The sequence below is a fragment of the Archocentrus centrarchus genome, chromosome 15 (genome assembly GCF_007364275.1).
Source record: "Archocentrus centrarchus isolate MPI-CPG fArcCen1 chromosome 15, fArcCen1, whole genome shotgun sequence".
Taxonomy (NCBI): domain Eukaryota; kingdom Metazoa; phylum Chordata; class Actinopteri; order Cichliformes; family Cichlidae; genus Archocentrus; species Archocentrus centrarchus.
The window spans coordinates 4592815-4612518 of NC_044360.1; the positions used below are offsets into that span (position 1 = coordinate 4592815).

General features: G+C 41.5%; 1 protein-coding gene across 2 annotated transcripts in view; it reads right to left on the minus strand.

Moving 5' to 3' along the window:
- Positions 1-19704, minus strand: part of atrnl1a (attractin-like 1a) — a 325565-nt gene that overhangs the window by 253427 nt on the left and 52434 nt on the right. For both annotated transcript variants that reach the window (XR_004021095.1, XM_030748010.1), the window contains exons 4-10: positions 19498-19626; positions 15601-15809; positions 12712-12886; positions 12545-12632; positions 10619-10865; positions 6203-6386; positions 3807-3961 (exon numbers count right to left, since the gene is read on the minus strand). Coding sequence is in view for 1 of the 2 variants with exons in the window: in XM_030748010.1 (XP_030603870.1) it covers positions 3807-3961; positions 6203-6386; positions 10619-10865; positions 12545-12632; positions 12712-12886; positions 15601-15809; positions 19498-19626 (1187 nt within the window). In the remaining variant the exon portion in view is untranslated. The remainder of the gene's footprint in view (positions 1-3806; positions 3962-6202; positions 6387-10618; positions 10866-12544; positions 12633-12711; positions 12887-15600; positions 15810-19497; positions 19627-19704) is intronic.

A 19704-nucleotide genomic window follows, 5' to 3' on the forward strand; every position in this document is an offset into this window, starting at 1 on the left:
TTGTTTTGACACAGGCAGCCTGTTTACATTGCTTCTAAGAAGCAATAATATGATCATTCTTTACCTTAAAGTAATTATTATTTCGGCCAAGATAATGCAGGATGCTGAGCTTCAGCTAAATAGTATTCCTAACACAGAGAGTGATGTTCAAGTCTTTTGACCCTCAACCAAACCAAATTCTTCAATGCTTATGAAATATTCATAGATTTAGGATTTAGGCCACATTCATGTCGGTTATATAAATATAGCCGCTGGTTCTGAATGTTAGCAGCCTGTTGTGTAGTTGTTAACGACTGTTATCACTCCAATAGATATCACAAGTAGTCAACCTCCCCAGAAAGCCCAGAACTCAGTTATTACTTCGTTTAATTGCGGTTGTTCCACTTTGCTGGACAGAAATAATGGGCAATGTGTTTTCATTAACAGCAACAAAAGTCCCTTTACAGAGTCAGGAGGACTTCCAACTGTATGACGACTGAATTTAGTTTCCTTTTTACTCGATGTTTGTCTCGTTAGGGTCACCAAAACTCCACGGTTATGTCCTGGTCCTTTTTTTTTACCTGGTTTTGGGTTTCTTGTCCTTTGTTTCCATTTGAGTATATTTAACCATAGTTTTCAGCTCCTCCCTCTGTGTTTCTGCTTCTTTGTGTTTACGTTCATTTGTATGCCTGCCTCCTGTGTCGAGTCTGCGTTCTTGTCTCTGTGTTTCCTGTTTTACTTTGTCAGACTCAGTCTCTTGTCCTCTGTGTTCAGTTTTACTTCTGGTCTCATTTCTGTGGTTGCGCTCAGTTGTGCTCCCCACCTGTTACCTGTTCCCTGTTTATCCTTCTGTGTATTTAGTTCCTGGTCTGCTCCTTGTTTATAATTTAGTTTCCAGCAATAAAGCTGTGCTTTTGAGTATACGTCCCATTTCTGGAGTCTGCATTTTTGGGGTCCTATCCTCCCTGCCACACAGCGTGACATAACAGGTTAAGGCTAGGAGGAAAAATCGCGGCTTGGAAGCTCAACAGTGAAGACCCCACCAAGGATTTTATATGCACAAAGAGTGCAACACAAAGTGGAAACGAAGACAGTCCCCCTTCAAAGTAAAAGCTGTGTCTTTTCAAACGTGTTGGTTTCAGCAGTGAGATGCGACGTTCTCCATTTCCAGTTTTTCTACCGACTGGTCTCTAGGCCCATGTGACAGGTGCTGTGTGGAGGTGCACCTGTCTGTTGTGTGCACGGGGCTCGTGTCACTGTACAGACCACAGTTACACATCGGTGGAACAAAATGCACTACAAACTTAAAGCAACATGTGGGCCAGATTAAAATATGGAAAGGCCCAATTTGGCTTGCAGGCCTTAACATTGACACTTGTACAAAACCAGAAACCAGAATTAGAAACGTTATACACTAAAATAATAAAGTTATAAACAAGATTAATAATTTGGCTATAGCATATTCTTTTTTCCAGCTCACGATTCTCGCCATCATCCTCTTTCCCGCTGGTCTTTCATCTTCCCTTCACTATAATCCAACTTCTATCTGCCTCTGTGGGAAGTTCAGGCTGGAAAATGGACAATAAAGTTGGGGGTGATACAAGCAGTAATGAATAAATTATGATATTTACAAAGACAGGGGTGTTTGCGCAGAGTTAAGGGACACATAAATACACTCGTTTATTGCAAGTGTTGATGGAGCGAGAACAGCATCTGAAACCATTTCGCTTTCACCTTCATTAAGACGGGGACGCTCGGTAAACCCATGCCTGATTGTTTATCACCTTTTATTTTGCCTTTTGTTCACAAGCATATCATCATCTTCATCCTGGCACGCCTTTATTGTCTTTAGGTGATTCTGTTTCACATGTCCGCAGTGCTTCCGCTGCCCTCCCTAAATCCCTACTTCATTTACTCTGTGCAGATCCCTCTCTCCTTCTTTAGTGCTCTTCTCCTTTATTTCATCACCTTCCTCACACTTGATGCTTGATCTCAATCATTTCCTCAGCAGTATTTTTCCTATATGTTATTTACAGGAGTAACGAGAAATATGAAATATGACTACTGATACTGATAGATAAATTTGAATGATTTTTTTTTAGCAGGAAACTAATTATTTCAGCATTAAAAGACTTTGACAACTATTAGCAACCTTAATGTACAGTTAAAGAACCACCATCACTGACCTGCTGCTTCTTCCTGTTCATGTTTCTCTTTCATTCAGACATCTACTCTTTCAGGATCTTTTTTTCCATAAATGTCGATGCATCTTTATGTTTTCCTTCTTCTATCTGTTAATCTATCTGTCCCGTACTGTTTCCCTCCTGGGAAGAGTTGTTGTAATATCCATTTTCCTCCCCCAAAGCCCCCTTCATTGTTGTATCTCTCTATCCCTGTCAAGGGGTGGTAACATTCCCAAACCATCTGGTCTATGGTGTGACTGGTTAGCCTGTAATGGGATCCTTAATCATCCATACCTCATACCTGTACTTCAGTCTCTGCAGCCTAACACACTCCTGTTTTCTTTCTCACACCACTCTTCTGCCTGTAAGGATATGTTTGAGCTTGTTTTCTGGCTCTATTACAGTGCAGCAATGTTGCAGCTTCCTCCATGCACAATTAAGGGCATTTAATCAAATGCTACTGCTGCACAAACTGGATTCACACCAGGACATCAGTTCCAAATACCAGATGCATGTGTGTTTCTTTATGGAAGAAAGCACTCTGAATGACTAATAAGAACAAATGAATTCCACATAGAGCCTGATGGTCAGTATGAGTTGAATATATATTTAAGGGTGGCTAGTGTAGGCAATGCCCGCAGTTAATATTACCTGCGAATACCATATGTATGGAGGTAAATATGTAGAGTGGATAAAATTATATATATATATATATATATATATATATATATATGAAATATAGTGAAATATGGAGTGTAGAAACACCCAGAGAGCAGATATGGGGGCATAGCATCCCTTTTATTTGATTACAAGTCACCGATAGAAGTCCAGTGGAAATGGAAGACAAAAAGAAGATCAAAGTCCTGCCACCTAAAACCACCTAGATCCTAAAACCATCAGAAATGAGTTTACTGGGGTCACCAAGTGAGCAGCAGGGTGGTTTTCCCATAAACTTTTACACAATCTTTACACAAAACCAGAGGAGTCGCCCCCTGCTGGCCATGGTGTGAAAAAATTATGGTTTACGCTACTTCTGCATTAGCTTCATTTTTCAGACCCAGAAGCTATATCTACCTTTTATAACTAATACTAACATAACTAATACTATCAGGCAGACGTCAGATTTGTCACAAAGTAATTTTTCAGTTTAGCAATGACCCCAACACCCAGAATCATATCCTTCTACCAAACACAGGAAGACCAAGGGGAACAGCAAGGGGAACAGCAAGGGGAACAGCAAGGGCTGTATCTCACTGTCTCTTCAGCCTGTAAGAATAATCATCAAAATTAAAAGAAACAAACATTTGAACTATATCAGTCTGTGTGTAATGAATGAATATAATTTACAAGTTTCACTTTTTGAATGGAATTACTGAAATAAATAAACTTTTTCATGATATTCTAATTTTATGGCCAGCACCTGTACCCACAGACCCCTGATCTCAACATTATCGAGTCAGTTTGGGAATACATGAAGAAACAAAAGCCTCTGGCATGACAAGGTGTTCAACTGAACAACCTACCCGCCACGTGGCCAAACTCTAAATGTTGTGCACAAGAAAACAGGTGTTCACTCCAACATCTGCTTCAAAATCTAGTACCAATCTCTGAGAAAGTATCTGTTTATGTGTGACTAGTTCTTACCGATATCATAAGCCAGAAAGTCTGCAGAAAAACACTTGGCTCCGTTGCTCAGGGATGTGTCATTGTGAGTGTTCCCCCCGAAAACCAGCATTGTGCCGCTCAGCAGCACCGCCGAATGGAGGTACCGTGCCAAACCACTCTCCTTGAGGATTAACCTGCGTGCATACACACACACACACACACACACGGAGGCACACAGAGTGTAAGTCAGCAATGTGAGACACATCGGGAAAGCATTAATTTGTCAGGTATACGTGTGTCTGTGTGACATGTGTGTCCATGGAGGCATGTACTGCAACTGATGGCGTCTGTCTTAGGTTGTGACCTGGCCTGTGGTGACTGCCCTTCATACCAACTGTTCTTTCACGGGACCACCACACACGCACATACACACACACACACAAACTATGCTGACATTGTAGGAGGTCTCGGTCTGTGGTGTCTGATCTCGCTGAGGTCAAAGGTTGTAGAGTTGAGCACAACTGCAGTGACTATCTGTGACTTCATTTACTGCAGGAATGCTGACTTTCTCTGTCTTACATTTCTTAGAGGAAACACACTGACCTTCGTTCACTGATTAAAATGTTCTCATACTGTAACAATGTACACAGTAAACTAGACACACTACTTCCATTGAGACTTTTTATACGTGTGAACAGTGCAGTTTTTTATACTGTGAAAAGGCTGTGACTATCCAGAATATACTTTAAATATGGTATTAAAACAGGAAGTGGAATGTATATCATGTACTGAATCTAAAATATTGGCAACAAAGTACAAAACTGTTCTTCTTTACAACTTAAAGGCTGTGTTGAAGAGTTGAAAATGGCTTTATATTGAAAACATTTTGATCAAACAAAAAAAATTATAGGTACAATTTAACCAAAACAATTTGTATCCCCCCCCCCCAAGAAAGGAGACCTGGCCATGATGGGACACTACACTTGAACTGTCTCAGGGATGCAAAAATCGTTAGGCTTTGGTGTGTTCTCAAAGTTATCCAATTGACCAGGGTGAAATATAAGAAAAAGCAGTTCTCCGGTTTTTTTGAGCAAATCCTGGGTACGCCACAGAGCAGCCATTTATAGGAGTGAATATACACGTATGTAAGAAGAGAGTTTATTTTTAATAAAAATATACCAGATCCTATCGAATTTCACAGCTTATGATCTGTTTTTGGCATTTAGTAAAGTCCACAGTGATGTGTGTCACATCATCAGTAAACACTAGCAGCCTGGGTCCACTGGCAGCCTTTCATATGCCTATTCTATAACACTGCCACCAACATGTTTGACCAATAATTTCCCTTGTTGGATCAATAAAGTATCTATATATCTGTCTAAAAAAATCACCTGTAGAGTTGCACAGAAGCACAAATGTGCCATTGTCCAAATACTTTTAGACCTAACAATTTGTAATTTAACGGCTGTGAATCAGTTGGAAACCACTAACATAAAGACGTCACATAGTAGAGATTATTGTGCCATGGGATACCTGTTGGGAGCTTTATGCTGACAGATATTTACATTGGTAGGGAGAAGTATAAATTACTGGAATTCCCAGCCTTCCCAGTCAGTCTGGGAATTTCAGCAGTCCAACCGCTCAAGTGACACCCCGACTCCAGCAACAAATTCCAGCTGGAAAGTGAGAGGCACAGAGAGACAGGAGGTTGCATGCACATGTGAGCATTTGTTAACGTATGCATACTTGTGGGGGCACTGTGTGCATGTGCATTAAATAAAGGGAAGAGCCTGATAGAGCCCAGCATCCACTTTCACCCATCCATCTGTCAGAGGTCACCTGAGGTCAAAGCTCCTGTCAGATCCTTCCATTCTCACCTTCTTCTCCTCTTTCTGACAGGAAACAGTGCTCCTTCCTCCAGGAAGAGTTTGTGAATATTTAAAGTGATTAGGCACATAATCCAAGCACCACTTTAGCTAGGTTAAATGTATTTCACATATTTCTAAACACTCACCAGCTAGCTGGCTAATAAGTCAAGGCAAGCCATGCAGCAGCAGCAGGAACTTTGCTGCAAATTCACAATTTCATGACAGACTGCATGGTGTGCCATGGCCAAAAGATAACAAGGAAGGGAGTAATGGACACATTCTGCCTGGTTTATTGATGTAATTCGGTCACAGACACTACGGAGTCCCTGCACCCCAATTAGAGAACCGCTCACCTAGTGCATGATGGGATTGGTCATACCTCCATATAACCCTGAACAAGATCAGCAGCTGAATCACTGGAGTTAGAATGATTCAGACAGCTCTTATGTTCACAATGGACATCAAAGCGCGTTTCTTTTTCTTGTTGCAGGACAAATCATATCTATTTAACATCAAATTTTTTTCTTACAAAGTAAAAAAAAAGAAAAACTGTTAATCTGCTCTCACCATGTTCTTGTGTGGACGTGGTAGCGGTACATGTGGTCCACCAGGCCGTATTTGTTGTTGTTTAGTGCCTTGTATCCCCCGTGGACAAACACACAGCCGCTGGCTTCATCATACACGCTGCTGTGACCGTAACCTCCCTGGACCACCGCACCTCCAGGAGACACAACCTGCCACGAGTTAGACCCTGAGACACAAACAAACAGTGAAGGGGAGAGAGAGAGGGCTGATTAATGGAGTGCACCCTTGTGGAAAGATCAAAGTTGATCACTTAAAATGCTTTTTTTATGCTTTGGCAAGTTTTGGCTTTTCACTGTGCTTGCCAAAAAGCAAAGCACTTTTGATTCTAGAGGTGAGATAAAGCAAAGAGAGGAGAGAAGACAGCGAGCCAAGCAGTGAGAGAGGCCATAGAGAGTTACAGATTCCTCCATTTAAAAGCATCCTGTCAAATAGGCAGGATTAATTCAGGCGCATGGAAAATGATTTTAAAAATGGGCAGGGGTTACATCATCAGAGGAACCCCAATAAAGAAAAGAAAGGAAACAAATAAAGCCTAAGGAGAACGTTCTGGACTCTGAGACCAAGAGTGGTGCTGAAAGCAGACAAAGAGGAGAGCGAGTCTGGAGTCAGTGAGTGGACCGAGGTCAGAACTGAGACTGATGATTTAAAAATAAAGAAAGATTCCTATGTAGCACAAGCTCATTAAAAACGTGATATGGATCCACCAACTTTAGAAATCCAAATGAACCTAAAGCTCGTGTCTTTACTGTCAATAATCTGTCTGAACGTAAGTCGAAGCGTGCTGTAAATGTTGGCACTGCTGACAGCAGAACAGCAGCAGCTCTAGTTGCCTTTGTGGCTTTGTGGACGATCATTCCCCACAACCTGTTTAATAATGTCCTACAAGCCAACAGAAGATGAAATGACCTCATTTTCACTCTGCATGCAATCTCTCATGTCACTAACTTTTTTGTGTCATAGATCATGTTTTGCCCTCTCTATTACCTTCTTGCAGGCATTTCTGGTTCCACAGCTGAATGTTTCTGGTCAGTGGTTACCAGCCCACCAACATGCACACTCTTTATTGTTATGCTGTTTGTTGTCTGTCTGTTTATGCTCTTCTTTTTGGTCTTTGCTTTCCCTCATCCCAGCAGACGGCAGCAGATGGCCACCCTCCCCGAGTCTTTTTCTGTTAGTTTTTTGATGATTGATGCTGTTTATTTATTTATTGATGATTATTGAAAGAGGAAGTGAGTGAAGGCAGAGGCAAAGATTAAATGGTGGAAGGTGAAGAGGGAAGAATGTTGCATGGAGGTGTTAAGCCATGCTCTGGGTGGTGGGAACAGATGATTGGGAAACTCCCAAGAAGGTATTTGATGAATCGTCTCTCTGGACAGAGGACAAGGAGACTTTATGGTGGGATGAGGAAGTTTAGAGACAAAGTTAGAGAATAGTTTGGACATGTGCAGAGGACGGATAGTGGATCTACTGGACAAATGATTTTGAATATGGAGCTGCAAGGTAAGATGTAAAGAAGAAGACCACAGAGGAGATTCATGGATGCAGTGAAGGAGGACATGCAGAGGGCCGGTGTAACTTAGGAGGATGCTAGGTCTAGGATGAGATGAAGGCAGATCCTTAGCAGCAAACACTGACAAAGTTTATCATTTTGCTGTAATATCATGTAAGCCCCCCCCCCCCACCCACCCACCTTTTAATTATTGACATCAGTCTTGAAATGATTTAGTGGTCTGTCAGTCTGATTTCTCTCTTCTTTTTTATGAAAGCACTTTGCCAAAAAAAAAGCTTCACTGAACTGTATTTAATTGAGAAAAGAAAAATGACAGGATAAAAAAAAAAATCAGTGAGCAACTGACAGCCAACCGCACACCTGGAGTAGAAAAGCATGAGCATAAAAGAACAAGAGAAACAGTGATAGAAGGAAAAGCAGCACCGAAGTGACGACAAGAAAAGAGAAGGTCAACTCTTTTCACATCTCTCACGGCTAATTGCCGCGAACCTTCTTCTCTGAGTGGTCATTAAATCCTTTTACCTCATATTTTACACTTCGCTTCGACTCCCCCTCTGTTCATTTCCACATTTGCACTGACTCCTTCTTGCTCCTTCTGAAGCCTAATGATGCTCAGTGCAGACTTGTGTTGTGACACTGTCAGAGACAGAGGAAGGAGGGAAGTGATGGAGGTGGGTGAAGATGAAAGTGATAGACGTCTGAGGGGAGATAAGGAAGGAGAAAGGTGAGGGAGAGGAGCGCAAGGTGAGATGGACAGAGGGGTCAGAAGCTGAGGCCAGCGGATGAAAGTAAAAATACAGAGGGAGATTTAAAAAAAAGAATGTGAGCAGAGGATGAGAGGATGCAGAAGGAGGGATGGGAGAGGGGGAGAAAAAGAGAAAATCACGATGACATGGAGGTACGAGAGTGAGGGAATGCAGCGGATTCATTAATCATTGTCTTCTCCCAGACAATCCAGCCTAGGTGCCACCTCTTCTTAATGACCACTCTGTGTGCACTGGGGTGTGTTTCAAGTTTGTGTAACTGCACACACCTTTGCTTTTCAGTCTGAGCTGTGTGTCTAGTGGAAAGTGTGTAAATATGTGTGCATGTGTGTGTTTTCCTCTCCAGAGTGACTCAAACGTTTGGCTCTAGCGCCATCAGCTGGATTACAACACCGCAACACCGCCATCTACGGGCTATACGACAGTGAGGCAGGCAATCAAGCAATCAGGCCCAGCTCGTAGTCTTAAATAGACTGAAACACAGGCAGTGAATGGGGTTAGATTCAGGTTTCAGTCCAGGAAGTAGGAAATTGTGGGGGGTGGGGGGGGCATTTTCTTTATACTTATTGCACAGATATATACTGCCAGGCCGAGAACAGTTTGAAAAACACAAGCATCATTGTTAAAATCATTTCTCTCTGAGCTTTTTTTCATATATTTACAAAATACACTATCAAACAGAAAAGTCAGAAAAATCAGAAGGAGATGCAACACAGACGACACCCTAGATCATTTCTCCCGAGCATTCCCACAGCCAGGGAGCCACATCCATCCACTTACTTTCTGAGCCCCTCAACAAAACAGGGCTGCAGTGCAGCTGTAGTCTACCCAGACAACTATGCAAGCTCACATTTGCATCTAGCACAGCCGGTTTATAATCAGTAATCAGCCTGTCATACACGGACTGTGAGTGGAAACCTCACACAGAACCTTCCTGCTGTCAGGCCACAGCGCTAACCACTGCAAAACTGCAAGCACTCCTCAGAAAAGCCTTCTCTGGTTGGAAATTTAAAACACACACACTACAGTAGAAGCTTCAGGAGGTATGCCTCACAGATAAGATGATTTTAGTTTCTTTAAAGTGAAGTGTTCAGAGAGAACTGTTGGAGATGTAAACCTGAGGTTCACCCGTCTCACGTCTGACAGAAGAAAGAAGAAGCTGAGACGCAGATTTCAGGAGCCGTGCGTGTTCTGGGTCTCAGTTTTTGGATAGTCTGATTTGATATTTTGGTCTTCGGGCCGTGACAAAACAAACAAATGAAAGATGAGGCTGTTTATCACATGGCTGAGTGTTGTGTGGTAATTACATGAAACTCTATCTTTTCCAACAATATGTATACCATGATTTTAATACTTATTTTCAACCGAATCACACAATACTTTCTTTGATAGAGTACAATCTCATAACAACTGCTAATCTCAGCTCATTCCAATCACAAGAATATGAACACAGATGCATTCTGCTCATTTTTCAGTTCCATACTGTAATCTCATTCTGGTTTGATTTATTGGATTTTATTATTGTGCCATGCATAAAACAATATGCCCAGTCCAGAGAGGCTTGCAAGAAACCATTAAATACCCCGAAAGCAAAGCAAAGCCAGAGAAGCACCATAACTTACAAGTACTGAACAAACGACAAACCCGACATCGTTTCCGAGCTTCGGAGCGAAGGCTGCTAACCTATAAACACCAAAATTATTAAAACAACCATTTTCATTCTGCCTTCACCAGTGCACCAAAAACTAACAGACATTTCATTAAATCTAGATGTTTTTAACTTATCACAATAAGGACAGAAGAAAATTCAGCACATTCTCATCTTGTCCCAATTCAGACAACCTTAAACCTGCCAACTTGAAGGGCAAGTGGAAAGATTCTAGTTCATCACTTAAAACTTTGCCCAGATTTAATATGAGCATCCAACACTAGAAGGAAGCAAGAAAAGGAAAATAAGTTTCTTTTCAAAGCATTAATTATGGCCCATCTGGTCGGACAAGTCAAGCCAAAGAGCAGGTAAATGTGTGACAATGTCCTCGGGTCCAACTTACATCACTAATAACCAATTAAGAAGTCACCAAGGAAAGACGATATGTTTGCAATGTGTTCAGCAGGTGCACTTACTGATGCTGTACTCTTGAACTTTGTTGATGTAGCTGTAGATCGGCGAATAGCCAAAAATGATGAGCATCACCGGCTCGCCGTTGGCCAGCTCCACCACATGTGCCGCGTGTCCCTCCAGGGCGTAAGGAGGTGACGGGACCGGTTTTCTGAGGGACCAGGTGCGCCTGGGGATGTTGAACACCCACATCTCATCTGTCACATTAGCAGGTCCAGCTTCCAACTTCCCACCAAACATGTAGATATCATCCTGCACAAGAGAAACAAAAGGCAGATTTCATTTTAGAGTGATGGGATGATGTTTGTGGAAGTACTCTGGAGTTTTGTCTCAGCTTTAATGGTCAGCAGAGTACCTCACGGGTCCCCAGATTGTCTAATAGCAATAAGACTTCAGTAGTCTGACCATACCCATCATCAGCAGTGGGAAATGTGCTCAGCAACTAAACAACACTGATCACTGCAGCAAGGTCAGAAACCACTGGGCCCAACAAAGACAGGATGTCATTAATTAAAAACCACTGCTGATCTTTGATCAGTGCAAACCCAAATAAGGACCAAAAACATCTGCTGCACACTTCTGGTGCCACAACACATGGAAAATACCAGAAGTACTTGAAGGACCAGAGTCTTTCTGGTAGTACAAGAGGGATCTTCACAACAGTAGGCAGGTGGTTTTAATGTAGTGACTGTTAGCACCAGCTAATGAGATCACTTGTCTTTGCGGGTGCTGTTGCAGGAACACAGTTGCTGTAAACCTTGTGAACATCACCTATTAATGCATTTTATGCTGACAAACACCTGTAGCATGGTAAATATTTAGTCAGTTCCTTTATATATGAATATATTCATTATACGAGCTGTAAACTGGGGGCGGGGGGGTTACCCCCCCATTGTTGCAGCTTATCATGCAACCATTAAGCATCAGTATTCTGCAGCTATAGAACAGTCACCTAAAATAGGCATGAAAAGGAAGGGGGAGAGGTGAAGAGTCAGAGGGTCTCACGGAAAAATAAAAGCAAAAATAAAACATTTATGTCTGCTTTGTCCTCAAGTCAAAGATGTTTCAAAAGAAACTCTGCCGACGGAGCAAAGCAATTCCTTTCATCCACCTTCACAGTAACAGGGCGGGTTTGAAGTTAAAGCTGTGTGTACAGTAAACAAGCCAAGAGTTACTGCAGGCTACAAATCATCAGCCAGCTTCAGTCAGGCGCTCTGACCTCCTCCGGATCAAATCTCACCTTCAGCGCAGCAGGACAGAGATGTTTGTCTTCATTCTCCCCCCTGTCCTCCACATTAAACGACTCCTTCCACACTAAAAAAAAAAAGCCAGTGTCCCAGTATTTGGACAGTGACACATCATTTGATGCTCCTGGCTGTGATGTGATTGATCTACAGCAGACACACAGATGATTCTGATGTTCTCATCTCTTTATAGGTAAGCTGAATTATGGGGCCAGTCTCCTAGAAATGCCTCAGTCTTGTAAAATGACTGCATATAACTTCAGAGAGCGAGAGACGTTTCTAGACACCGACTGCAACCACACATCCTTCCAGCCAATTTGTTGCTGGGCTATTTTTTTTCCAACAAACGATCTGCACAATGTCAAAGCAGACTTATTTAATATTTCTCAAAATGCAGAAAGAGAAGAAATCACTCAAAGAAGTCAGTTAATTCTTTAATTTCAGCAGCTGTACTGAGCACGTCTGTTAATCGACTAAACCCCTCGAGCACATGAAGAAGCTGTGCAAAAAGCTGATTGGTTAGTTTCTTTTTGATTGAGACAAACTTTAAGAAACCAGCTCAGTAACTTTAGTAAAAGTGTAGAACAAATACTTTTCTGATTTTAGTCTTGCTGTGCTCATGTATGGCGTGGTATCAAACACATAACACTGTTTTTTGTTTTGGGGGAAAAGCTGCAGCTGGATTACCTGATACAGAGCCAGCGAGTGTCCGTATCTGTAGAGAGGGCCGCTGCTGACGGGCACCGCATCCCATGTGCTAGTTTCCAAGTTGTAGCTGTAAAGAGAGAGAAAAAAAAAGTGAAAAGAGGCACAAAAGCTCAAATACACGCGCAGTCGACTTGGATGTGTCTTACTTGAGGACCATGTGGTAATTGGAGTAGTTGAAGGAATAACCTCCCACCACCCACATCAACCCGGAATGCACCAGAGCCCGATGGGACGCCCGGCCCAGAGACTGAGCAGATGGTTTAATACTGGGCAGCACCCAAAAAGCCTCGGTGGAGGGAACGGAAAGAGAGCAGTCTGGACCTGAGGGAGGCAGCGGGACACATTTCACTTACATACCATTTTTTGGAGTTCCAACAAACACTGTGCACAATCATTTATTTTAAAGGCAGTAAAGGGGAAATAATTCAGTTTTCTCGTCGCAGTTTCAAGTACATTTCCGACATCAATCAATGGATCTTTCTGTTCAGGGGGGCTGGAGCCTATCTCAGCTGCTTTGGGGCGAGAGGCGGGGTACAACCTGAACAGGTGTTTATTTTTTAATTGTTTTGACTTTGGCGCCACCAACTGGTTCTTCTATAAAAGGCACCAAAAGCACAAACTCGAGCTTGTTTACAGAACAGATGATGAACAGAGGAGAGCGCTTTAAAATAAATCTTAGTAAAACACACATCAATTTTAGCTTCACTCCATCTGCCCTTTGTTTTCTAAAGCTTAAACTTTTCCTTCAGCCCTTCTGTCTTTACCTTGCGCTTGCTTTTTTCCTCTTTCTCTCCTTTTTCTGATTTCCTTCAAACCTTCTATCTCTTCTCCTTTCCTTATTTCCTCAAACCCTTCGACTCTTCTTCACTGCCTCGCCTTCTTCAGTTTCAATAATCATGCTTCATTTATTGAACAGTTTTTCTTCTAATTATTTATATAATTGAAAATCTTTTTATTTTCTGAAACACATCAATGAAACACATCAACGTATTTTAATTAAACGTGAGAAAACAGACGGACCACATAGAGTTTATCACGTGTCAGTCAAAGAATACAATATAGCCTCCAAGAGAGAGATTAACATAACTGAGGCTTTTCTAAAGGTGCAGGTGGGTCAAGACATGAGAAGATGAATCAAATGAGAAACGCTCGCAGACGCGTTCAAATACTGGTGGTGGGAAGAGGAGAGCGAAGGACAAATTGTGGAATATGGTCTTTTCATTAACACAATGACATTTGTGTGTGTGTGTGTGTGTGTGTGTGTGTGTGTGTGTGTGTGTGTGTGTGTGTGTGTGTGTGTGTGTGTGTGTGTGTGTTGCCAACTGGCGGTTGCCATGGTGACCAGTACCTTTATTTAAAGCCTGTTTGTGTTTCTGATGGCTGCTCTGAGGCCGTGCATCCTTCTCCACCTCATTCATTACCAGACAGACACACAAACATCACTCTGCTGCCTTCACTTCCAGCCTTTATTCAGACAGCTTATGATGTATATGTAGACATAACAGGCCGAATCCTGCCCAAACCCCCAGAATCTGACCTGTTCAATGTCATATAAAGGGACAGTACACTCGAATCTACCCAGACTGTTTGATGCGAGTCAGGCAGGCGTTTGTAGAGATAACGTTTGTTTTGTGGTTGTCAAAGCAGTACCAATGTCTCTTTGCACAAATCATGCAAACACTGCTGCTAGCACACATGTCTTTGATTTTAGGACTATTTGGTTCCAGTATAACCAAGAGAGGACAAACATCTTTATAGGAAACATCCAAAGCTGGACAGCTCACGCCACAATAATCTCACCTGACCAACACAATTAAAGGCCAGAGGAAAATCATTTCAGGGCGAACCAGAACAGAACCCTTCAGCTTAAGTCTTAAAGATGAAATAACTTTAATAATTTTTCCTATTGTTGATGAAGATGGGTCTTTATTTACTGTAGTAGTGTTGTAGTATGAATAGTAGTATGCTCCTACTATAGTACCTCTCAGATTGGTCTGTTTAGTTATAATAAATACACATCTATTATGAAAAAATTAAGAGTCAACTGCCATGTACGCTGTTAGAAAACCACAGCTTAGCCTGCAGTTTATCACTGTGTTGGTTACAGTTTGGGACTATGGCACATTGAGGTGTTTAGAGCTGTAGAAATCTTTTTGACAATATTTTACATCTTTTTTAAAAACACACCTATTTTTTTCCCATCTTAATTCCTGGAGATTTTTATTGTATTTTTTAAAATTAAACACAGGATTTTTATTGTATTTTTTAAAATTAAACACAGGATGTGGGATATAAAAGGTTCCCTGCTTTTTCTTGCGCGATCACTGGCAATCCAGGAGGGGGCAGCACTTCATCAAATTTCAACATACTGCCTTGTCTGGTGGATCTGAATGAATCACTGAGGAAAACTATTTAGCAGCAAACTGGGGCTTCGGAAAATATAAATGATGGCTGAATATTCTGATTCAACAATTACTTCCTGCTTAGAATATATAAAAAGGAGGGGAAAAATAAAACAAAACTATGATGGTAGATATATGTATCCCACCACTAGGGAACATTTCCCAAAGGCATCCCATCTAATATTTTATGACATAAAATAATACTGAATCAGGCAGAATTATGTTACCAACATGAAGCATCTCTAAACACATGAAGTCAAATTTCCAAGTGATTTTTTTGCCCCCACTTGAAATTACAGTTGTGGACATCGGTGTATAAAATGCTTACCAGATCAGTGCTTACTGGGTTTATGAACACTTTATGAATTAATGAATAAGGTCGTCAAAGTTCAGATATAGCACTTTAAACCACCCCTATCCTTTTCCTTGCTGTTATCGTCTATCCTGCACTCCACTCCTGTCGTCACTCCAGGAAGCCCATTACAGCAGCTCCATGGCAAAGTGCCTATCTTTCCATCCTGTCTGCACCACATGAAGCCAAGATCCCCCACAATAAAATCCTCACTTACAATGCATCGCTACACTGAGTTTTTAATTCCCTAATCAAATTGAACCCTCTGCTTTTTTTTTTACCTTGCCAGCTGTCGTTGCAGACACACAGCTTTTCCCCGGTCAGGTCACAGTAGCCGTGATCCGGGCTGCCACAGTTGTCTCTGCAGTAAGGGATGTCGCAGGCCTCTCCCTTCCAGTACTCCTCGCACTCGCAGTACACGCGTCCCGCGACCGAGTTTGCAGCGCCGCATCTGCCGCGGCCTGAACAGTTGTTGGGACAAGAGTTTATCCTGCGGGAGGCACAATTAGCCAGAAAGTCAAACAACATCTTCAAGGTTATGAAGAGCCACGGGAAAAAGAGGCTAGCTGACTGTGACAGGGTAGATATTATTTTTAGATCTGCATGTGGCCTTGAGATACTATGAATGCCTCATGAAATACTAACAGAGGCAACTGTACTCACTTCTCTTACTTATAGTAAAATTTACAGCTCCAACATTTTCACTACGGAGGAAACACACATCAAATCATCTTGAACCATCGAGAATCCTGCTGTCATTTTTGAGCAGCTTTTTGAATTTCACATCTCTGAGCCCATCCAGTCTTGCTTCTTCCAACTGAAAAACTTGGCAAAATTCAGACATAGACTAGCAACCAATAACTTTTACTAACACTACTACTACGACCACTCAGTCCCTCCTACCTCTCCCTGAACAGAGCAAACAGAAACTAGCACATCGCTCCGACTCCCGCCTCCCTTCACTGGCTTCCAGTTAAATTATAATGAATTTTAAAATTGTATTAATCACAAAGCCCTGCATGATCTCACCCATACTTATAATGCAGAATTGCTAATTTCATCCAACCCATACAAGTTCATTGAGGAAGAAGTATTTCCCCTATAGAATAAACAATATTCAACTAGCTTTGTGCTCTAGCTAGAATAAAGTATCTATTCTAAACATACAGTTGCATGAACCCCAACCCCAGGCACATGAGAGAAAAGTCGCTATAAATGCATAAAAACTTCAGCTTTAACTCCAGTTTAAAAGTTAAACCACTTTTTTCTGTATTTGTGAAAACAGGTGACATTTTTTTCTTTTGTTCGTGGTCAGAAACACTTTTGTGTTCGACTCAAACTGACCTGTAACTTTAAAAATTATAAGTCAACAACCTGTTTCTCAATCATAAACACAAAAGAGAAAACATAAAAATGCATCCCTTGGATCATGTATTCTCTTAATTGGCTCTCAGTGCTTCTTGTGTTTTTAAATAACCACACAGTAAATTGGTTATTCCTTATTGTTAATCAATAAAATGTAGCATGAAAGTGACACAAAAGGTGAGACAGAGAGAGGAGCAGGAAACACTGAGTGAATTACAACATGTCAGAATAGAAGCGAAATATAGACCAAAGTCTCAAAACTATAAGACCAGAGGAGTAAATTAAACAGACATGCAAAAAAAAAAACCAAAACCTCAAATACAACAAGAGCTAATGCTCAGGATAGTCTGACAGGCTTTACTTGGTTGAGGAATGTCAACGACCTTCAGCCCAAGTGTGTGTTGGGAAGAGCTAGTTAATGCAAATATAGTGTCAGTGCTAAAGGAGCACGTGGAAACCAAACATGTAAAAAACTACGGGGTCTGAGCCGCAGGCAGCGAGGGCGTTTGCTGGATTGTGCGAATGTGTCTGATAAGGAGATGCGTGTTAGTGCTCCACTAGTGCCAGAAAAGTGTGGGTAACATTAACCTTCATCTAATAAAATAATCAATTAATCAGTTCTGCAGGTATGAATGCAGGTGTGGTTGTAATCTTGCCTTGTTTGACTGTTACCATTACAGTACAATGTGCCACAATTTACACACCAAAATAATTGTTGAGCCATTCACCAGGTGATGCCACATAATGACTGTTCAGTGTTCAATATGTTTTTGTGAATTAGTGAACTGGAGGGTGATTTCAGCCACTGCTCCGGATGTTGGATAAGGCCTACTGGATTATACTCACTTCCTGTCCTGATCTTGATGTATTTTTTTTTGGCCTTCTTCGAATCCTCAGAGTGTGTTCAGACCAAAGCATCTGTGCTAGCTGAAAATATTTCAGCTTTAAAAAAAAAAAAAAAAAGACCTTGGATTCTTTTGTGCCCACCGGCAACTGACAGCCAGACAAGCAGACTAGCTTATTGTTGCCATTTGCAGCTGGAGAGTATAATTCATCTGTGGTTTTATATAGAGCAACATTGTAGGGCTTCCTGGTCTATGAATGCCATGTCTCCTCCCTATTCAGTATCTCTGAACACACCATTAGTGTAGCTAACAGTGCACATGGCTGGCAGAATTCAAGAGGCTAGGTGGGCTGAAAAATCTGGATTTTTTTTTGTTTTCCCCCCGGGGAGAATCCCCCCACACAGCTGCCAGTTATACGTCGTTCCAGCTTTTCTCCCCACATAACCAGGTCCACATGAGTGGGAGTCGCCCAGTCGGCGCTCAAGCTCACTAAATCAGCCACCAACACACAATCATCTGTGATCCTCTCTCTCCACAGAGAACAAAACGCTACTCAAAGCTGAAGTCAAAATTTAGCACCTCTGGATAATGAAAGGCTGCAAAAACTCTTAACATGTGCTTAATTTTGGAGTGCACTGACAAACTACATTTTTGAAGTTATTAAATTATTATGAAGAAAATAATAATATGAGATTATTGCATGATTTTTTGTCTGTGTTGAGCTTTTTTTTGACTTGTCTTTGCAGGATTTTCCTCGGTTCCAATAAGTGACGAATGAAATCACACAGACAGTAAAAGCTCACCTAAATATAACGCAGCCATTTTTCTTTTTAGCTGCATAGAAAATGTGAATGTAGCTGCTGTGAAAATAATCACTTAGTAAGCTGCTGATGTCACTGCCTGATACTGCAAATCAATTAGCTGATGATGAATTTGATCTGCTGCCACAAATAAGCACACAAGTTGATTCAATTAGGATTTGGTATTTGATTGAGTTTTCAGTACAAATATGTTCGCTTTTTTTTTTTTTTTTAATTTAGCAGAAACGTCCCAGTTTGTGTTTAGATGGCACAGGATCCTGTGGGCTGTGAACTATAAAGATGATCCTGAACCCAAACATTTTTGGCCACTTTTGTCCAGGCAATTTGTCAAACAGTGGGCACATAGAAACAGGGTCACATTCACTTGGATTTGTGCCCATATTTACACAAATCCAATCTCTTCCAATATTAGCAAAATGCTATGAATCTACACTTGCAATCTTACCATTAATGGAGATTTTTATAAACACATTTCCACAGGATAACTAGATGTTACCTATTTAATATTTATGCTGACTGAATATAAACTATGGACTGAGCCAACCAACTGTTTTTGTGGGTGACTTTACATTATGAAGTCTCCGTGTTTTGGCTGCTTTCTTGTTGGTTTTTTGGACAAGATTCTAGCATCCTGAGTGATGAGCTATGACTTATAAGCTCGGTCAGCGAGCTGCATCTGTAATAGTTCACGTACAATACACAGGCACTCATAATTAGCGCTACTCGATGCTAAGTAACAGAGTTGTACTCACCAAAACTGAAGCCCAAACTTCTTGAACTAGCTGTACAACACAGCAAGCCATCTCATTGGTCAGATAATTCCATTAAAAATGCTCCAACAGTGCAAACATGGAGGAGGGATAGATTTAGTTTAGTAAGGAAAACTACTGGAGTTAAGGTTTATGGCGGCAGGATTGATTTAATTTTTCACACCTGGAAGTTGCTGCTTGTTCTTGAATTATCAATTATTACAGTGATAATCCCCTTCTTAGCCATTCAACCACTGATAACAGCTGACAGAGGCTGTTCTCTGGCTAATGACTTCTGAATTTATTGCTCTGGGATTGAAAAGCAGGAAAGGCAGTAAAGGGGAAAAAGACACAGGAACAGGTGACGGGAAAAACAGAGTGAAGTTCTCTGGACTTACGAGTAGGCGATGCTGAAACCAGTCAAGTTGTAGGCAGCATCACTGAAAAAGTGAAGCAGAGCGTAGCCGGACGTCGTCACAACCTCGGGAACCGTCTCGTTCCCTCTGCTCTCTGGGACCACTAGACCGCTGAGAAAAGATTTAACAGAGAGAGAGAGAGGATGAGACATGCAAAGGCAGACAGCCCCTGTGGCCCTGAAGTAATAG